Source organism: Ceratotherium simum, unplaced genomic scaffold (assembly GCF_057802395.1).
Source record: "Ceratotherium simum simum isolate JZ-2026a unplaced genomic scaffold, ASM5780239v1 HiC_scaffold_43, whole genome shotgun sequence".
NCBI lineage: Eukaryota > Metazoa > Chordata > Mammalia > Perissodactyla > Rhinocerotidae > Ceratotherium > Ceratotherium simum.
The window spans coordinates 255,893-277,192 of record NW_028261259.1 but is presented as its reverse complement, the minus strand read 5'-3'; the positions used below and the strand labels follow the sequence as shown (position 1 = coordinate 277,192).

The 21,300-nt window shown below is 37.8% G+C and overlaps 1 protein-coding gene across 4 annotated transcripts in view; it reads right to left on the bottom strand.

Annotated features, from left to right (window-relative positions):
- DRC8 (dynein regulatory complex subunit 8) overlaps nucleotides 1–21,300 on the bottom strand; it is a 131,536-nt gene that overhangs the window by 39,895 nt on the left and 70,341 nt on the right. For 2 of the 4 annotated variants that reach the window (XM_087428149.1, XM_087428151.1), the window contains exon 3: nucleotides 14,885–15,046. The exons of the other annotated variants lie outside the window; for them this stretch is intronic. In XM_087428149.1, the coding sequence (XP_087284275.1) occupies nucleotides 14,885–15,046 (162 nt within the window). The remainder of the gene's footprint in view (nucleotides 1–14,884; nucleotides 15,047–21,300) is intronic. 4 annotated transcript variants of the gene reach the window in all.

The window sequence follows — 21,300 nt, the reverse complement described above, 5'->3', positions numbered from 1 at the left end:
AGGTGAGTTCATGGTTTAGAACCAGCGGTAATTTCCTGGTTTTGATAACTGTACTGTGATTATATAAGAATGACCATGGAGGGAAGCTCGGTGAGGGATACACAGGAACACGCTGTACTAGGTTTTTCATTTCTGTAACTCTAAAATTAATTTCAAAATAAAATGTTTTTAAAAACACTAAAATTTTAAAACAATGGCATACTAAATTCCGTGTTTTTTCCATGGTCAAAGAATGAATACCACTTTTATATATTAAGGATATTAGCCATTTGCAATATAAGATTTTCTCAAGTTGTTATTTGTCTCTTGAATTTTTAAAGTTTTTTTAACTTGAAATTTTTTTTTTTAACGTGGCTGAATGTGTCAGCCTTTTTACTTCTGGATTTTGTTTTGAGTCATTTCCCCACTCCAAGTTCATAAAGGAATTCACCCATATATTTTTTAATACTTATGAGATTTTATATTTTACACTTAGATTTTTGTTGCATATAGACTTTATCTTAGTATACAATTTGAAGTACAGAACTAATTTTATGTTTTTTCAAATGGCTATTCAGTTGTGAAGTCTATCTTTTCCCCACTTATTGGAGATGTCACCTATATCATATATTAACTTTCCATATGCACTTAGAACTATTTTTGGATTGTCTGTTCTATTTCATTGGTCTGTTATGCCACACTCTTTTAATTGTAAAGGATTTGTAATTGGTTTTAATATCAAATAAAGCTAAACTCACCTCCTTGCTCTCCTTTATCAGAGTTTTCTTGGCTATCTTGCTTTTTTATTTTTTCATATGAACATTAAATTCACTAGTCCAGTTCCAGAAAAGATCTGTTGGTATTTTAACTGGGATTGTGTTAAATTTATAAGTTAATTTAGGATTACTTGACATCTTTATGATTTCAAGCCTTCCTATCCAAAACCATGGTATGTCTTTCCCTTTTTTCAAGTCTATTTTTATATCTTTCAGGTTTTTGTAATGTAGCATTTGTATTTTTTGGTTACATTTATGTTGATAAATTTTAGCTTTCTTGTTGCTATTGTAGATGAATCTTATCTCCCATTATATCATCTAACTGGTCATTGTATAGTTGAAGGCTCTTGATTTCTGTATATTAATTTTATTTCCTACTACTTTATTGTTTTCTTTTTCTTTGTAGTAGTTTTTCCATTGATTCTCTTGGGTTTTTCAACATCATATCTACAAATAGAGATAGTTTTCTTTTTTCTTATATCTTTTCCACCTTCTACCATGTCATGTCCAATATTTATGCCTCCATTATTACTTGTCTAATTGCATTGGCTGAAGCCTCTAGTTAATACTAAATAATAATGGTCAATGTGGATATTCTTACCTTGTTCCTGACTTTAATGGAAATGCTGCCTGTGTTTCCTCATTAAGTAAGAAACTAGATTTTAGGCTGAGACATACACATTTCATGGTACAGAAGTATTTCCTCAAGTTCTATTTTATTGAGTGTGATAGTTAATTTCATGTGTCAACTCGACTGAGCTAAGGCATGGCCAGATAGCTGGTAAGACATGATTTCTGGGTGTGTCTGTGAGGGTCTTCAGAAGCGATTAGCATTTGAATGGGTAGACTGAGTAAAGAAGAGTGCCCTCACCGATGCAGGTGGACATTATCCAACATGTTGGAGGCCTGAGAACAAGAAAAAGGCAGGGGAAGGGCTAATTTGCCTTCTTTGCTTGAGCTGAGACATCTATCTTCTCCTGCCTTCAGACACCGGTGCTCCTGGTTCTCAGGCCTTAGGACTCGGACCAGGGCTTATACTATCAGCCACCTGATTCTTGGGCCTTTGGACTTCGACTCAAACCACTGGCTTCCCTGGTTTTCAGGCTCTCAGACTCAGACTCAGACTAAATTATACCACTGGCTTTTCTGGTTCTCCAGCTTGCAGATGGCAGATCATGGGGCTTACTGGCCTGCATAATTACATGAATCAATTCCTATAATTAATCTCTTATCTTTATCTATAGCTCTATCTATCTATCTATCTATCTATCTCCTATTGGTTCTGTTTCTCTGGAGAAGTCTTAATACTTTGTCTTTAAAATTATGAATGTGTATTGAATTCTGTCAAATGACTCAAATATCTATAGAAATGATCCTATGATTTTTCTTTTTCAGATCTAGTAATATAATGAAATATATTACTACACTTCCTAACATAGAACTACTCTTTCATTCTGAAATGAATCTCAGTTTGCTTTAATGTGTTATTGTATTTTATTGCTAGTATTTTATTTACAATTTTTGTATAGATATTTGTAAGACTGTTTTTTAGGGTTTTTAATGCAATTTTTATTACATTTTTGGTATCAACATTATACTCACTTCAGAAAAAGAATTTGGAAGTTTTCCTTCATTTCTTATTTTCTGGAAGAGATTAAGTACCACTGGGACTAAAATTTTTTTAAGTTTAGTAGAATTCTCCTATTAAACCATCTGGATTGAAGCCTTTTGGTGAGAGAGCTCTTTGAAAACTTGCTTATTATTACACTCTTTGACATAGGTCTTAGCAGCATATTTTCAAGTACCATGCCTGACCAGGCAAGGGAAACAATAGAAAAAATAAACAAATGGGACTACACCAAAGTAAAAACTTCTGAACTACCATATGATCCAGCTATTCCACTGCTGGGTATTTATCCAAAGAACATGAAAACATGAATGTGTAAAGACATATGCACCCCTATGTTCATTGCAGCATTATTCATAATAGCCAAGACTTGGAAGCAACCTAGGTGCCCTTGGAGGGACAAATGGATAAAGAAGATGTGGTATATATACACAATGGAATACTACTCAGCCATAAAAAAGGATGAAATCTTGCCATTTGTAAAAACATGGATGGACCTTGAGGGTATTATGCTAAGTGAAACAAGTCAGAGGGAGAAAGTAAATTACCATATGATCTCACTTATAAATAGAAGATAAAGGGGCCGGCCCCATGGCACAGCTGTTAAGTGCATGCGCTCCACTGCTGGCAGCCCAGGTTCTGATCGTGGGCGTGCACCGATGCACCACTTGTCAGGCCATGCTGTGGTGGCGTCCCATATAAAGTGGAGGAAGATGGGCATGGATGTTAGCCCAGGGCCAGTCTTCCTCAGCAAAAAGAGGAGGATTGGCATGGATGTTAGCTCAGGGCTGATCTTCCTCACGCACACAAAAGAAGAAGATAAAAACAATAAACAAACATATAGAGACAGAGATTGGATTGGTAGTTACCAGAGAGGAAGAGGGGAGGGAGGAGGGTGACAGGGGTAATTAGGCATATCTGTTTGGTGATACACTGTAATTAGTCTATGGGTGGTGAACATGATGTAATCTACACAGAAATTGAAATAGAATGATGTACATCCCCCCAAAAAATGATGCAAATCATTTACCTTTGTATTATTTTGACTTTTGGCTTATATTGATAATGATTTATTCTTGAATTATGTGTCTGTATAAAATAAAAATCAACAGTTAACATTTTACATAAAAATAAATTAAAGTTATATTATCTAAAAAAAGAAAACTTGCCTATTGATTCTATGGAAATTAGTATATTTAGATTTTCTGTCTTTACTGAGATCAGTTTGTTTTGTTTTGCTTTTTTTAATTGAATTTTTTAAAGTGTATAATTCAGTGGCTTTTAGTATATTCACAATGTTGAGCAACCATCACCACTATCTAATCCTAGAACATTTTCATCAACCCCCAAAAAATCCTCATACCTGTTACCAGTCACTTCTCATTCTCATCTCCCCTTCCCTCTTCACAACAACTAATCTACTTTCTGTCTCTATGGATTTGCCTATTATGGATATTTCATATAAATGTCATATAATATATGGCCTTTTGTGTCTGGCTTCTTTCATTTAGCATAATGTTTTCAAGGTTCATCTATGTTGTAGCATGTATCTAAATTTCATTCCTTTTTATGACTGAATAATATTCCATTACACGGATATACCACATTTTGTTTATCCATTCACCAGTTAATGGACATTTGAGTCATTTCTACTTTTTGGCTATTACGAATAATGCTGCTATAAACATTTATATTCAAGTTTTTGTGTGGACATATTTTTTCTTTCCTTTTGAGTATACACCTAGGAATGAAATTGCTGGGTTATATGGTAACTTTATACCATATTTTGAGGAACTACACATTTGTTTTCTAAAGTGACTGCACCATTTTACATTCCTACCAGCAGAGTGTGAGGGTTCTAATTTCTCCATATCCTCACCAATGTTTGTATTTTACATTTTTAAAATTATAGCCATCCTAGTGATCAGAAGTAGTATTTCATTGTGGTTTTGATTTGCATTTCCCAAATGACCAATGATGTCTGGCATATTTTCTTGTACATATTGGCCGTTAAATATGTTCTTTGGAGAAATGTCTATTTAAATCCTTTGCCCACTTTTTACTTGAGTTATTTGTATTTTTATTATAGAGTTGTAAGTGTCCTTTATATATTCTGAATGCTGGACCCTTATCAGACATACAATTTGCAAATATTTTATCCCATTCTGTGGCTTTTTATTTTCTTGATGGTGTCCCTTGAAGCACAAAAGTTTTTAATTTTGATGAAGTCTAATTTATCTATTTTTTTCCTTGGGTTGCTTGTGATTTAGGTGTCATGTCTAACAAACCACTGCCCAATTCAAGGTGACAAAGATTTACACCTACGTTTTCTTCTAAGAGTTTTATTGTTTTAGCTTTTACATTTAGGTTTTTTATCAATTTTGAGTCAATTTTTGTGTATGGTATGTGGCAGGAGTCCAACTTCATTCATTTGCATGTGGATGTCCAGTTGTCCCAGCACCATTTGTTGCAAAGACTAGTCTTTCTCCATTGAATTGATTTGCCAACTCTGTTGAAGATCAACTGACCATAAATGTAAGGGTTTATTTCTAGACACTCAACTCTATTTCACTGGTCCATATGTCTAGCCCTATGACATTATGCTTGTATCACAGAGTCTTGATTACTATAGCTTTGTAGTAAATTTTGAAATTGGGAAGTATAAGGCCAAATTTGTTCTTCTTTTCAAGATTTTTTTTGGCTATTCTAGGTCTCCCACAATTCCATATGTATTTTAGGATCAGCTTGTCAACTGTTGAAAGAAAAAGGCAGCTGGAATTTTGATAGGAATTGTGTTGAATTCATTGATCAATTTGGGGAGTACTGCCATCTTAACAATACTAAGTCTTCAAATCCAGGTACACAAGGCTGGGATCAGTTTTGACAAATTACATTCTACTAGAAAGTTGACTTTTTCAGCTAGATTTTCAAATTTGCTTGTATAGAGTTCTGTTTTGACGGTTATTGTCCCAAGTCATTTGTGTAATTGTGCTTTCTCAAAAAAAAAATTGCCAGTGGTTTATCTTTTTAAATCTTTTACAAAGAACCAGTTCTTCATTTTATTAGTTCCTACTGTTTCCCTATTTCCAGCCCCATTAATTCTGTTTTTATCTTCACTAATTCTTCCTTTCTGCTTTCTCTCAGTTTACCTTTTCTCCCTAAAGTTTTGAGTTGGATGTTCTATTCATTTTTTTATGCTTTTATTTTTCTTGATATAGACATTTAATGTTTTGATTTGGTTGTATCTCCTAGATTCTGATGTCATTTCCATTTTTATATCTCAATTTCCATTATTGCTATTCTCTATAAGTTTTCAATTTCATTGTCATAAAATTTCCCCTTTGACAACAGAGTTGTTTATTTAATGGACTTCAAGAAATTTTTCTAGGGCTGGCCCCGTGACTTAGCGGTTAAGTGCATGCGCTCCACTACTGGCGGCCCCAGTTCGGATCCCAGGCGTACACCAATGCACCGCTTCTCCAGCCATGCTGAGGCCACGTCCCACATACAGCAACTAGAAGGATGTGCAACTATGACATACAACTATCTACTTGGGCTTTGGGGGAAAGAAAGGAGGAGGATTGGCAATAGATGTTAGCTCATAGCCAGTCTTCCTCAGCAAAAAGAGGAGGATTAGCATGGATGTTAGCTCAGGGCTGATCTTCCTCACAAAAAAAGAAAAAAAAAATGTCTAGGTTGAGCTCCAGATTTGGGTATGGATGAGATTTCCCAGGAAAGGAAGTAAAATGACAAGAGGGATAGAGATAAAACTCTGGTGGACATTAATAAGCCAAATAGAAAGATAGTTGTCCACAAAAGGAGCTGAGAAGGAAGAGTCAGAGATGTTGGGTAAAAACAAAAGGTGATATCATGGAACACAAGGGAAGAGACAACTAATGACCTCAGGAAAAACAGTTTGAATGGAAATGGGGTTGGGAGATAGAAGTCAAATTACAAATTGCATGTTGAAGAATGAACAGAGTGAAAAGTTATCAGTAAAAGCAAACTCCTTTTCTTATTAAGATTCTTAGCTATGAAGAGAAAGACACTAGCTGTGGGGGCTTTATCGAGTAGAAGTTTTTTGGTTGTTGTTTTTTGTTTTATATGGAAGACATTTGTGTAGTGGGATGTTTTGGAATAACAATGGAGGCCTTTCCATCCATAATTCTTTGTATTCTTCCCTCCACCTAGGTAGCTAGGGCGTTCCATGTTCATTGCCTCAGGGAGAGGATACCTCAGCAGAATACAGAGATCAGGGTGAATGACAAGGAAAGCTTAGTTATCAAAAGGGATTTTACCTGTGAGGTTGTGGCTAAGGCACTTATGCTATCCATGCCTGCCCTTGTGCAGACATCCTTGTTTCTGCCTGGCTTTAGGTTGGAGGTTTGGGAGAGTCACGTGGTCTCTTTAGGTTGGAGACCTTTCAGAACCAGCTCTATGCTGCTCTTCTGCATGCAGTCCTGGCCTGTCTGGGCTTGTGAGGCAGCTCTGTAAGTCCACACACAGACATACTGTTATCCAAATTTTTTCCCAAGCTCTCATTAAGATGCCTTTGAGCAGAATGGGAATTCCTGGGCCGGCCCCTTGGCATAGTGGTTAAGTGTGCATGCTCCGCTGTTGGCGACCCGGGTTTGGATCCCAGGCCTGCACCGATGCACCACTTGTCAGGCCGTGCTGTGGTGGCGGCCCATATAAAGTGGAGGAAGATGGGCACGGATGTTACCTCAGGACCAGTTTTCCTCAGCAAAAAGAGGAGGATTGGCATGGATGTTAGCTCAGTGCTGATCTTCCTCACAAAAAAAAAAAAAAAAGAATGGGAATTCCTCTTGCTCTATTTTCTTGTTTATATCTGCTACTGTCAGATTTTGTGCCATTAAAGCTTGTTCTTCAAGTCCTTGTTACAGTCTTTGCTCATACTTGTCTGTGTGTCTATGTGTGTTTTAGGAACTCCTCAGGTGATTTTGTTTTTTTTGAGGAAGATTGGCCCTGAGCTAACATCTGTTGCCAATCTTCCTTCTTTTTTCTCCCCAAAGCCTCCGTAGATAGTTGTATGTCATAGTTGTACATCCTTCTAGTTGCTGTATGTGGGATGCCACCTCAGCATGGCTTGGTGTGTGGTGCACAGGTCCCCACCCAGAATCCAAACTGGTGAACCCCAGGCCCGCCGAAGCGGAACGCATGCACTCTACCACTCTGCCTCTGGGCTGGCCCCCCACCCCCAGGTGATTTTAATGTGCATCCAGAACTAGGAACCACTGCTCTGGTCCATGTGCCAACCTATCTACCATCCTATAGCTAGAGTTTTCTTTCAAAAAATCCAAATCTAGCCTTACCACTTCTTTGCATTTATGGATTTGTATTGCCTATATAACAAAATCCAGGCTCCTTGGGGCAGCAAACAAGATCATTCACTGAATGGCCCCTAGCCCACCTTTACACATTCATTTCCTAATAAATCCACACAACTAGTTACAAACCTTCTGCTCATATTATTGACACTGTATAGAGAAAAAAGACAATGTGGTATGCATTACAGAACCCAAATATTAAATACATTTGGTCTTCAACAAGTTTATAACTTAGGAGAAACAAAAAATATAAGCTTTCAGTTAAAAACATAAATACTCTTAGAGTTAGGTGAGCAAAGATGGCTTAAAATGACCTCTTAGTGGAAGGCTGGAAACTATTACAAAATGCCTCAGTAGTTCTCAAAAAAAATAGACATTTGAGTGTCACTTCTCCGTAATTCAAAAAATGAAATAGAAGAAGGCTATGGGTTAGGAGCTGGTGTCGCTCCTATGCCTTTAAATTAACCAAAAGCTTTCTTGAATCACTGCACTTACAGCCTGGCTTCTGGCCTGGTTTCATGACTGCATTGCACAGTGGCACCACTCAACATTTGATTCTGAGTCCTTCAAAGATGAAAATAATGAATTCCTATGTTGCTGGGAACCCTACTAATGTAACCAAATCTTCTCCCTTTCATAGCCACTTGAATAGCACCTATACCAGTCCTGTCTTTCTCATTTCTCCCCAGGGAAAGAACAGATTCAGATATCTTGCCTTACTATCTCTGTAAATGGAATGGATGAAGTTTCTGTCACTCCTTCTATCTAAAATATATAGAACATTGAATTCCATTGCTACAATTGACTATGGTGAAGATGGAGTTACTTGCTCTGTGTACAGGGTGGAACCACTAGTTACTAACCCCTACAGCCCTTCTTCACCCCCAAATAGATTTGGGGCATTTCAAACAACTCTTGGACTTTCTTATGTAACACAAATGTATCTGAAATCCATAGTTTGTGATTTGAGGAGGAAGTCTTAAAGGGACACATTATTCAAGTCATGCTTGAGAGAAGTAGCAAAACAATGATAGTTCTTCCTCTAGACCTCACCAGCCCTCTCTGAACAGGCTACCCTTTCAACCAACTTTAGCCTAGGACATAGCTTACTATGATATCTAGGGCCCCAAACCCTTCCTTGGGGTCCTGTGGAGAAAACTCAATAATGCTACTCTGTGAGGACAATGGTCACTGCTATAACAAACTCCAACATCCAGTGGCTTAATATCACAGTCATGGAGGTGGCTTATATTAATCCATAATAAATTTTCCTGATCAATGGGGTGGATTTCCCCCAAAAAAATCATTCAGGGACCCAGCTCCTTCCGTCTCGTGATTCCATTATTTTCAACACATCATTTCCAATGTCACTTTGTTTGTATGTATCAGGGCAGAAGGGAAAAAAGCCTGAAGGATCACACATGGGAGGTTTTTATGGATCAGGCCTAGGAATGGCACACATCACTCCACCTACATTGTATTGGCCAAAACTCAGTCAGATAGTCTACCTAGACCATAATCCCCAGCCTCCCTATATCTGCAAGGGAGGCTGGGAATTATAGTTTAGCTATGTGCTCAGGAAGAGAGGCAATAGAATTAGACTACCCAATCTCGACCATAGTCCGCCACCATGACATGAATCACTAGCACTACCAGGGAAGGGAGTGAGTGGTCAGAAACCAGTGAGTCTGTCGTAAAGTTCCAACTGCTGGCCTAGAAACTGGGTTGGAATGGCCGATTAGCCTTCTAAAATCTCATCAGGATTTGAGGTTACCTGTACCATATAGGTATTAAGGTACCTGTCAAATCCACAGTCCTTCTGAGAGTTTCTTAACGTCTAAGTTGTTATGCTCTGTACCATTTGATCTTCCTCCCTAGGCACAGCTGCTTTAACCAGAGATGGCTACATAACCAAAAAACGATATCTATAGGTCTATAAGAGAAAGGCCTATGAAGTTGTCTATCATATGAGATCTGCTCAACAAAAACACTCTACTCAATATTGACAAGTGAGCAAAGCAGACCTTTCTTTTTTCTTCCTTGGGAGTTTTAAAGGAAGACATACAAAGAGGAATGTAAATGAAAGAGAGACAGAAGGGGAATAACAGATTGAAAGAGAGAGAGAAAGCAGTAAGCAGAACCATATGATTTCAGAAGCCCATGAGTAAGTAGAAGCAAAGGGGTAGGAGACACATAGTGGAGATTAAATTAGCTGGTAGCAAAGTAGGAGGAAGAATCTGGAAGACAGAGAATAGAAGTAAGAGAGTCACCAGCATGTTAGACTAGTAGAGCTGAGGTGGAGTCACAGGGTGACTGTTGAAATACAAGAGTCCTATATCCCCTTAATGGCAACAAATGTCATTCCAGTGCTCTGAGAAACTTAAATGCCACTGTGGTAAGTTTTTTGCTTATTCCTTATGCATATAAGGAATAATCACTCCTTATATCAGTTATTTCCAAATAACTTGCATCAACTGAGAAAATTTAAAGATTATTTGGTCCCATGCAACCTGGCAGAGAGCAACCAATGTTGAAAGGAGCTAGATTTCCAAACACGCCTGCAGCCATCTGAGCACACATTAATTTCTTTATGGTTTGTGTCCCCTCTATTGTTCAAAGCTAATGAAGATACTGCTGTAAGCTGTTCTCTGTTATGCATTTGCATGAAGTCTTCCACATTTAATAGGGCTGCCACTTTTCAAGTGAATCCAGTATTTTATTTCCTGTGTTAATGAGATCAGGTTGAGGCTGCAGGATTATGAACCTGGAAGCCCCAGAGGGTACACACCCAGAGGCCACAGGAATTATATGCCCAGAGGCCCAGGAAGTACACTCCCTGAGACCACCAATCCTCAGCCTCTGGCTCCCAATTTTTGTAGCTATACAGCAAAATTTGTACCTCATGTAGACAATATAATAAGTACAACAGACAGATGCCTATAATCCAGAGTCAACCAAAGTTGGCCTTCAAAGATATAGAATACAGAAAGGGTCTTCTTTATCACAACAGCCAATTAAGTGCCCTGAACAGGGTGGCCTGAATCCAAGTGTCATTCTTCTACCACAATGCCATCCTATTAATCAACTCCCATTCACAAAGCCTGGGACAGAGTTTACTGGGATACCTAGGGCCCATACCCTTTGGGATGCCCTCCAGTATACTCAAATTTAGGACATTTATGCACTTAGACTAAGATTGAACTGGAAAGTTACATCCATTCCAGACTCCTGAGTGCTACTGAGAAGCCATAAAAATGAACTTCATCAAGGTTTGATCCCATCCTATGGCAACAGAACCATACTATGAAAGTATGCAACTGTTTGAGTAAAAAAAGGGGGTAACAAAGTAATATAAATGTATTTTCTTGTATATGCATACAATATTTTTGGAGTGATCTCTAGAAATTAGTATTTTAGTTGCTAGTGCTTTGGAGGCGTTCTGGATGGCTGGCTGAAGAGGGTTAGAAGGACTTTTCTCTATACTTTTTTCTCTGAATTTTTAACCATGTGACTATATTATCTATTCAAAAACTATTGTTTTTTTAATTTTAATCCGCTTTCTTGAATATTCCCTTCAGATCCTGTAACTAAGATCCATTGCTTTCTCTCAAATCTTACTTCCCCCTTTAACATCTTTAACAAATCTTCCAGTCTCAGTCAGAGTGGGTTTGTGTCTTTATCTGTTCAAGCTGCTATAACAAAATACCACGAACTGAGTGCTTATAAACAACAAACATTTATTTCTCACAGTTCTGGAGGCTGGAAGATCAAGATCATGGTGCAGGCAGACTTGGTGTCTGGTGAGAATCTGTCACTGACTAGTGCCCTGAGGAACTCAAAGGTGGGTTTGGAAGCATTTAACTGTTGTTATGCTAAGGAGACAACCAGTAGCCACCCTGAAGCTAACCAAGCCTCCCTACAAGAGAAGATCTCTTCTAGAGGAGATTAAGCCTCACTACCATAATCTGCAGTGTACCCACCTCTCCCTTTTGAATATCCCAACCAAATAAAAGTTCCTGCTTCCCTTTGTTCGGGGATGCCTTGACTTTGGAAATGATTCCTCATGGCCTCCTATTGCTGCAAATACACTTTACTTTGTGAGACAAACTCCACTGGTGTAGAGTCTTACTTAACTCACCAGGAGGTGAGCCCACTTGGTTTGGTATCAAATCCACTTCCTAGACAGCTGTCTTTTCACCATAACCTCACATGGCAGAAGGGATGAGCCAGCTCTCTGGTCTCTTTTATATGGACACTAATCCCAACCACGAGGTCTCCTCCCTCATGACCTAACCACCCACCAAATGCTCCACCTCCTAATACTCTCAGACTGGGAGTTAGGATTTCAACATATGAAATTTGGGGGGGGATACATACACCCACACTATTACAGTTTCTTATTTATCCCCCTACTATCCTACTCTCAGAATTTAATCATGTAGATTGAGAGAACCTATCTCCCAACAATAAAAAAAAGTTCTTCCTCTTTAGGAAAAGGTAAGAGAAAAGAACTTGGGCCTACAGGATTGATTTTTTGGCAGTTGAGGAAAGGGATAAAGCCTTTGAAAAATTCCACATTAATAATTTTAGCCCTGACACAATAGTAGCATATTAAACAACCCAAATTTCCAAAATTAGGAGACATGTTAAATTATGGTATGGTCATACTTTGGAACACCTTGCAGCCATTAAAAATGATGATATAAATTTATAAGATATCATTCAAGTACAAAGTATTCAAACATTTTAAATATGAAAGAACTCAGGGAAAATACCCATGAGCACTTTAATGAAAATAAAATTGACAAGATAATCCAGACAACAGAAATAAATCAAAATAAAGAATTCAAGGATGGAGAAGGAAATGGTGGTTAACAGAATTACATTCAAATATAGGAAAAATATACTAAAAAATTGCATGAATCCTAAACTAAGTATAAATATTCTACCTTGTCAATGTAAAAATAATAATATACCTAAGATAAATTCGAGGATTGAGGGAGAAAAATTGGGAGGAATTTTAAAAGCACTAATGTCCTCCTCTTCTACAGCAGGGAGTCAACTGACACTTTCTGTATTTGAAATAGGCAGTTGAAATAGGCCGGCCCCGTGGCTTGGCGGTTAAGTGCGTGCGCTCCGCTACTGGCGGCCTGAGTTCGGATCCTGGGCACGCACCAACTCACTGCTTCTCCGGCCATGCTGAGGCCACGTCCCACATACAGCAACTAGAAGGATGTGCAACTATGACATACAACTATCTACTGGGGCTTTGGGGGGAAAAAAAAAGGAGGAGGATTGGCAATAGATGTTAGCTCAGAGCCGGTCTTCCTCAGCAAAAAGAGGAGGATTGGCATGGATGTTAGCTCAGGCCTGATCTTCCTCACACACACAAAAAAATAAAATAAAAAATAAAACACACACACACATAACTACAACCTCTTAATGTTTTTCTCATGATCTTTTCTGAATTTAAAATAAATAATGTCTCCCATGGCCAACAAACATTTGAGATTACACAATGTCTTCAGTTTAAATTAATTTTTTTCTTTTGTTACATTCAAGTAAAATTAAATTAATACTTTTTATTTTTAAAAAGAATGGTTATTGTGATGTTATTTTGATAGGATTGTCTCTTCCTTCATTCATTTAATAAACATTTACTGGGCACTTGCTAGGTGCTGAGCACAGGTCTAGGTGCTCAGTTGCAGCCGTGAGCAAAACAGACACACCCCTGCCCGGTGGAGAGGACAGTCTAGAGTTGTTTCTCCCATCATTTCTTTCTTTTTCCTTCCTTTCCTTTCCTCCTTCTTCCTTTCTCATTAACTCCCCCTCCTTCTATCCATTTATCCTATTACACCTGGATAAAAAGGTGTAGAATGATAGTTCTCTAACAGCAATAATTATTATTTCAGGAGGTAGAATTTGGGGTGATGTTTTAAAGCTTTCTTTAAGTTATTCATTAATTATAGTTCATCAAAAGGGCTATTACAAGAAAACCAATTTTTTACAAAGCAACTGGAAAGTGAGATGGTGAAAAGACAAGGTGTAAACCACTTTTAAAAAAATATTTATTTTTAGGGGCCAGCCTGGTGGCACAGTGGTAAAGTGCATGTGCTCCGCTGTGGTGGCCCAGGGTTCACAGGTTCAGATCCCAGGTGCACAGATGCACCGCTTGTCAAGCCATGTTGTGGTGGCATCCCATGTAAAGTAGAGGAAGATGGGCACAGACGTTAGCCCACGGCCAATCTTTCTCAGCAAAAAAAAAGAGGAGGATTGGCATCGGATGTTAAGTCAGGGTTAATCTTCCTCACACACAAAAAATTTTTTAAAAATATATATATTTATTTTTATGTGTAATTGTGAAATATTTCAGAGAGAAGTACAGGAAAAATATTATAGACAGCCATTATATCCAATACCAAGATTTAACAGACATTAACATTTTGCCACATTTGCTTCAGATTTTTTTCCCTAACAATAAAACATGGCAGAAACAGCTCAAGTCCTATTCTCCATCCCTTCTCCCTCCATCTTCAGATGCAACCACTATTCTGAGGATGTTTATCATTCCCATGCATGTCTTTTTATTCATAAACAATAAACACTATCATTTTGTATGTTTAAAAGTTACATACGTGGTATCATAATGTTTGCTTCTTTTTGTAATTTTTAAAACTCAACATTGTTTTTGAAATTTATCCAAGTCTTAGTTCATCACTTCATTCATAAGTGTGAACTAACATTGTATGAATAAACGCTGGTTTTTATGATTCACTCCCTATCAGTGGGTCTGTGGGGCCATCAATCCTATTCTTCTTTTATAATATGTTTTTCCATTCCACAAATGCAGACCCATTTACCTATGTAGTTCTTCAAAAGCTCTCTGAGTACCCTCAAGCTTTCTCAGATAATAATTGTTTGGGGAAACTGTCCATGCAATTTCTCCACACTACTCACACTTTTTACTACCTGATAAAAATGAATTGTAAAACGTTGTATTAACTTCTCTTCAAAAATAATATTAAATGCAAAGAGGTAGATGTAATATATATGATACCTCCAGTCCTCTTAAGAAGAGTCACTTTTAATCCACTGCAGAAAGGTTCTTTTTACCTACTTCTTACTGAATTTTAGACAAGACCTAATATACTCACAATTCTTGCCAATTGCTTAAGAAACTCAAGTCTCCTTATCAGTGAACAGATGAATGCTGGGTGACTTGTGTCCCGGCTACTCCTGCTGAGCTGAGATGCAAGCAGTGAGAGAGGCTGTATGAGCAAGAGGAGACCTGGGCTGCTGCAGCGCAACATGTTTGCCTAGACATGAAGAACAAGGAAATGTGAGGGAAAATCCCCTGGAGATGAGGCAGGTACAAAGTAGACACAGAATAGTCTGGAAAACTAATAAGGTCACTCTGCAGAGGCACTGAAGCCTAGGACTGGCACAGACAGGTGTGGTTGGGGAAGGGGAAAGACCAGCACTTTCATTCCAGGATTGGACCCTACAACATCCTAGCTCACCAAATTCTTGAGTATCAATCTGTTCTGGAATTGATTAAAATGAGTGTTTAAAAATATATAAGTTGATCTGACCTTATATACTTTTTAAAATTCATTCATATTTTTTCATTTGATATCTTAATACTCTTGTGGTTTAAGTGGTGCAGGTATTGTTATTTGAATTTCATATAAGGAAAATGAAATAAGAGGGTCGCACATAAAAAATCAATGAAAGAGCCAGCAACTGACTCTAGTGACTTTGAGTGTACTTTTATTTTATTAAGGTCAAAGATGAAAGAAAATTGATTACAAAAAACTAGATTTGTTTGTCAGTAAGATTTGAGTGACTTTCAAATTAAATTTATCAACTACATGGAAAAATTGCTTCTTTACTTTAGAGGCATTCCTTGTGGAATGTGTTTTTTATTTTTTACCAAACCAGCTTTTATTTAGGGTAACTAAAATTTATTCTATTAAAACTACTCTAATGACTTTTGTTTGTTTCCAAAAATTAAATCCATACTCAGAAGGTGTGTAATTTGACTATTTTTTTAAATTTCTGAATGCCAGAAAGTAAAAATAGTCAAAAGATAGACGGCATACATTTCAGACGAAGGCTAAGATCTTTACTATAAAAAAGATAAATAATTCAATGGAAAAAATGGGGAAAGGTCATGGACTGCCAATTCAAACAAAAGGAAATACAAATCACGTTTATTTATTATTTTTTTTGTGAGGAAGATCAGCCCTGAGCTAACATCTGCCAATCTTCCTCTTTTTGCTGAGGAAGACTGGCCCTGGGCTAACATCGTGCCCATCTTCCTCTACTTTATATGGGGTGCTGCCACAGCATGGTCTGGTGCATCGGTGAGTGCCCAGGATCCGAACCCTGGGCCACCGCAGCAGAGTGCACGCACTTAACCGCTATGCCACCAGGTTGGCCCTACAAATCACTTTTAGACGTGCAAAAAGATGTCCACAATTAGAGAAACGAAAATTTAACACTCAGTTTCTATTTTCACATATCAGATTAGCAAAAATTCTAAAGGTGGATAATTAAACTTTAAGAAGAAGTGGGGAAACAGGCACGCTTATATAATTCAGAGAATATATTGTCAAGATAACAACACCTACCAAAAATATTCATGCATTTTCATATATTTTCCAGAATTTACCCTTGGGGCCGGCCCCGTGGCATAGCAGTTAAGTGCGCACACTCCACTGCTGGTGGCCTGGGTTCAGATCCTGGGCGTGCACCGATGCACCACTTGTCAGGCCATGCTGTGGCAGCGTCCCATATAAAGTGGAGGAAGATGGGCACGGATGTTAGCTCAGGGCCAGTCTTCCTCAGCAAAAAGAGGGGGATTGGCATGAATGTAAGCTCGGGGCTGATCTTCCTCACCAAAAAAAAGAATTTACCTTAGAGGAAAATTCTCACTTTTGCAAAATAGCATGCATACTAAAATATTGTCTGTAACACGGACTATTATAGCAAAATCCTAGAAACAACCTAAGTATTTATCAATGGGAGATTAACTCAATATATTATGATTCACTCATACAATGAAATGAGGAAGCTCTTTATGTACTAATAAATATTAATCACAAAGATAGATTGATAAGTGAAAAAGCCAAAGTGCAGAATGGTTTATACAGTCTCTCACCACTTATGTTAAAAATACACACACATCCTACAACTCAACATCAAAAAAATAAACAGTCCAATTAAAAAATGGGCAAAGGATATAAATAGACATTTCTCCAAAGAAGATGTACAAATGGCCAACAAGTGCATGAAAATACACCCTAATTAGTCATTAGGGTAATGAAAATCAAAACCACTTTACACCCATTAGGATGGGTATTTAAAAAAACAGAAAACAGAAAATAACAAGTGCTGGCAAGGATGTGGAGAAATGGGAACTCTCATGCTTTGCTGGTAGGAATGCAAAATGGTGCAGCTGTTGTGGAAAACAGTACAGTGGTTTCTCAAAAAATTAAACACAGAACTACCACATGATCTAGCAATTCCACTTCTGGGTATACACCCAAGAGAACTAAAAGCAGGGACTTAAACACATATTTGTATACCCATGTTCATAGCAACATTATTCAAATAACCAAAAGGTGGAAACAACCCAAATGTCCATGGACAGATAGATGGATAAACAAAATATGGTATTTACAAACTCAGTGGGATATTATTCAGCCTTAAAAAGGAATGAAATTCTGATACATGCTACAACATGGATGAACCTTGAAGATATTATGCTAAGTGAAATAAGCCAGACACAAAAGGACAAATATTGTATGATTCCACTTATATGAGGTATCTAGAGTAGTCAAACTCATAGAGCTAGAAAGTAGAATGGTGGTTGCCAGGAACTAGGGAGAGGAGGAATGAGGATTTATGGTTTAAAGGCTATGCAGTTTCAGTTTAGGAAGATGAAAAAGTTCTGGAAATGGATGGCAGTAATGTGAATGTACTTAATGCCACTGAGCCAAATAAATACCTAGAAATGGTTAAAATATTAAATTTTATGTTATATATATTTACCACAATAAAAAATACACACACACACTTGTATTTGCATAGACTATCTCTGGAAGAACTAGAGAAACTTATAACAAATCTTGCCTTTAGAAAGGGAAACTGGATAGCCAGAGTTAGAGGTGAAGAGATTTACCTATCTCTATATATTTTTTGTACTTTTAGAATTTTATCCCATGTGTATATATTATCTATTCAAAAACTTATTTTTCAATCTTATTCATTAAATTCTGAACACAGAGCAGGAAAATGTATATAAGTCAAAGTGTATTATGTTCTATGTTTTGTATGAGGCAAAATACAAATGTCCTTAATTAATGATATTGAAAACCTACCTCAATGTTTTTCAAGGTGTTGTGGGGGATCAGAATTGGCCACCCCAAAACGTGTCCCTTTCTCTTGTCTTGATTATTTATTTATTTATTTTTCATTAGGCAGATTGACCCTGAGCTAACATCTGTTGCAGATCTTCCTCTTTTTGCTTGAGGAAGATGGTCCCTGAGCTAATATCTGTGCTATTAGGTGTCTTCCTCTACCCTGCATATGGGATGCCGCCACAGCGTGGCTTGATGAACGCTATGTAGGTCTGCACCTGGGATACAAACCCACAAACCCTGGCCCACTGACGATGAATTTAACCACTATACCACCAGCCTGCCCCTGCCTTGATTATTTTGAAGAACAAAAGTCTCTGAAAGAAACTTTGGCCTTCCCCCTAACAGCCTAAAAGAATTTAAGATAAAAGCCCTGTCCCCAGAACAGGCCATCACCATAGATAACTCTGGGTATTGGTAGACTAGGAGGGTCCTTGCTAAGCCCATTCTTATCAAAGTTCTCTTTGCCATTTCCATGTGAATTGCCTTCTTCCCATTTGAATTCCCAAACCACTACCCCCAACATGCTCCTTTGTCTTTAGCTGAAGATGGTATTTAAGCTGGCAGTCTTGACCATTCTGCCTGAGTTGCTCAGTTTTCCTGGGTTTCTCTCATGTATACATGTTATAAAGGTTTGTTTGATTTTCTCCGCTTATTCTGTCTCATGTCAATTTAATCCATAGACCAGCCAGAAGGACCTAGAATGGGTAGAGGAATTCTCTTCCTCCCCTACAGTACTGACAACTTTCAAAAACTATTTAACAAGGAAAATGAACTGCTTCAGAACTTAAAAAATCAAAATAGAATGCATAGAAATAAGTAAAAAGTTCTTATGAGAGTTTTGTTGTGTACAATATAACATTGCTAACCTAGATTTAATACAGGAAAGACAAGTATAAATTATTTACTTCAAGAATATAAAGTGGGGGGGCCCTGTGGCGTAGCGGTTAAGTGCGTGCACTCTGCTGCTGGTGGCCCAGCTTCGGATCCTGGGCGAGCACTGACGAACCACTTGTCAGGCCATGCTGTGGTGGACTCCCATATAAAATGGAGGAAGATCGGCACTGATGTTAGCCCGGGGCCGGTCTTCCTCAGCAAAAAGAGGAGGATTGGCATGGATGTTAGCTCAGGGCTGATCTTCCTCACAAAACAAAAAAAAAAGAATATAAAGTGGAATAATAATAATATTGTTCTAAGCTTTAAATCCCAAGCTAATTTGTTCTGAGCTGATACTGATCTAAGAGCTTTAAAAATGTCCACTGACAAGAGTGGTTCTCAAACTTTTTGGTCTTAGAACCTCTTTCACACTCTTAAAAATTATTGAGACCCCCAAAGAGCTTTTGTTCATGTGAGTTATATCTATCTATATTTACCGTACTAGAAATTAAAACTCTAATTTTAAAAATATTTATTTCTTAATTCATTTAGAAGTAACAATAAATAAACCCATTATATGTTTACATAAATAACAATTTTTATGAAAAATAACCATATTTTCTAAAATAAAAAACAAATTTAATTAGAAGAATGGCACTGTTTTATATGCTTACAAATCTTTTTAATGTCTGGCTTAACAGAAGACAGTTGGATTCTCACATCTGGTTCTGCATTCAATCTGTTGCAATATCACTCATCATATTGCTTCTGAAAAACTCCAATATATACTTGTGAAAAAATGAGAACGAAAATAGCAAATAGCATCTTAGATTTATTATGAAAATATTTTTCATTTCCCAGACCCCTGAGAGGGTCCTGGGACCCACAGGGGTCTCCAAACCACCATTAGAACTACTTACGCCAGTCCTAGGAGGTGAATGTGAAATGGAGGCACAGAGAGAATAAATTATTCACAGTCACAAAGTGAGGGATGGAGCCCAGGAAGTCTGATTCCAGACTCCAGGGTGCCCCTTGGCAGGGGCATGAGGAAAGTAGCAGGGGCCCATTTCACAGTGTTTTACGTAATGAAGAAAACCTACTGGCTGCCTGGCAGTCACAACACCAGACCTCCCCTCTATCTCATGTGATAAAATTTTAAATTAAATCTTTCAATCAGTGCAAAGCAGAGGTAAGGGGAAGGGAGAGCAGCCATCACTCATCTCTAAGAGGCCCCGGTTTGCCCTACAGGGAAATGGTACCACATCTCCACTGAGGAGTAAAGCACAGTGGGGGACAAACAGCCAGATACTCTGGACACCTCTCAAGTAACAGGTCTCTCTTCCTTGTCCAAACTGAGACACCATATGTGTCTCCGGAACTCTCACTCCATTCAGACCCTCCTTTACACCATTCTTTATACAGAACACTGCCTTCAATTCTTTTTTTTTCCCAATTTCATTGAAAAATAATTGACATACATCACTGTGTAGGTTGAAGGTGTACAGCATGATGGTCTGATTTACATATACTGTGAAAGGATTACCACAAGAGGTTCAGCTAATATCTGTCATCTCATATAGATACAATAAAAAGAAAAGAAAGAAGAAAAGAAAAAAAAATTCTCCTTGTGATAAGAACTCTTAGGATTTACTCTCCTAACAACTTTCCTATATATCATCTGGCAGTGTTAGCCATAGTCATCCCCATAGTACTTATTTATAGTACATTACATCCCCAGTACTCATTTATCTTATAATTGGAAATTTATGCCTTTTGACCTCTTTCTTCCAATTCCCCCTCCTACCCTCCCCTTCTGGTAACCAAAAGTCTGATCTCTTTTTCTAGAGTTTTGATTTTCTGTTTTCTCTTTTTTAGACTCCACATATAAGTGAGATCATACAGCATTTGCCTTTGTCTGACTTATTTCACTTAGAATAATGCCATCCATGTTGTTGCAAATGGTAGGATTTCCTCATTTTTTATGGCTGAATAATATTTGCCAAAAAAGACCTGGCCTCACTGCTCTAAGGGATTTAGGAGATTTTCTTCTCACTGCTACTGTCAGGAAGCCTAAGGCAGGAGATGGGCCCATGAAGTGCATGAAGGATGGGGATGGAGGGAGGGTAGGAGGGAGGGGGAAACATGGCACAACAAAAGTAAAGTCTGGAATTATAAAAACCCTGATGTGATCTTAAACAAACTATTTATCTTCTCTTTTTCTCCAAAAACTAGAGATGCCAACCCTGACCACACAAATAAAAAGACTACAA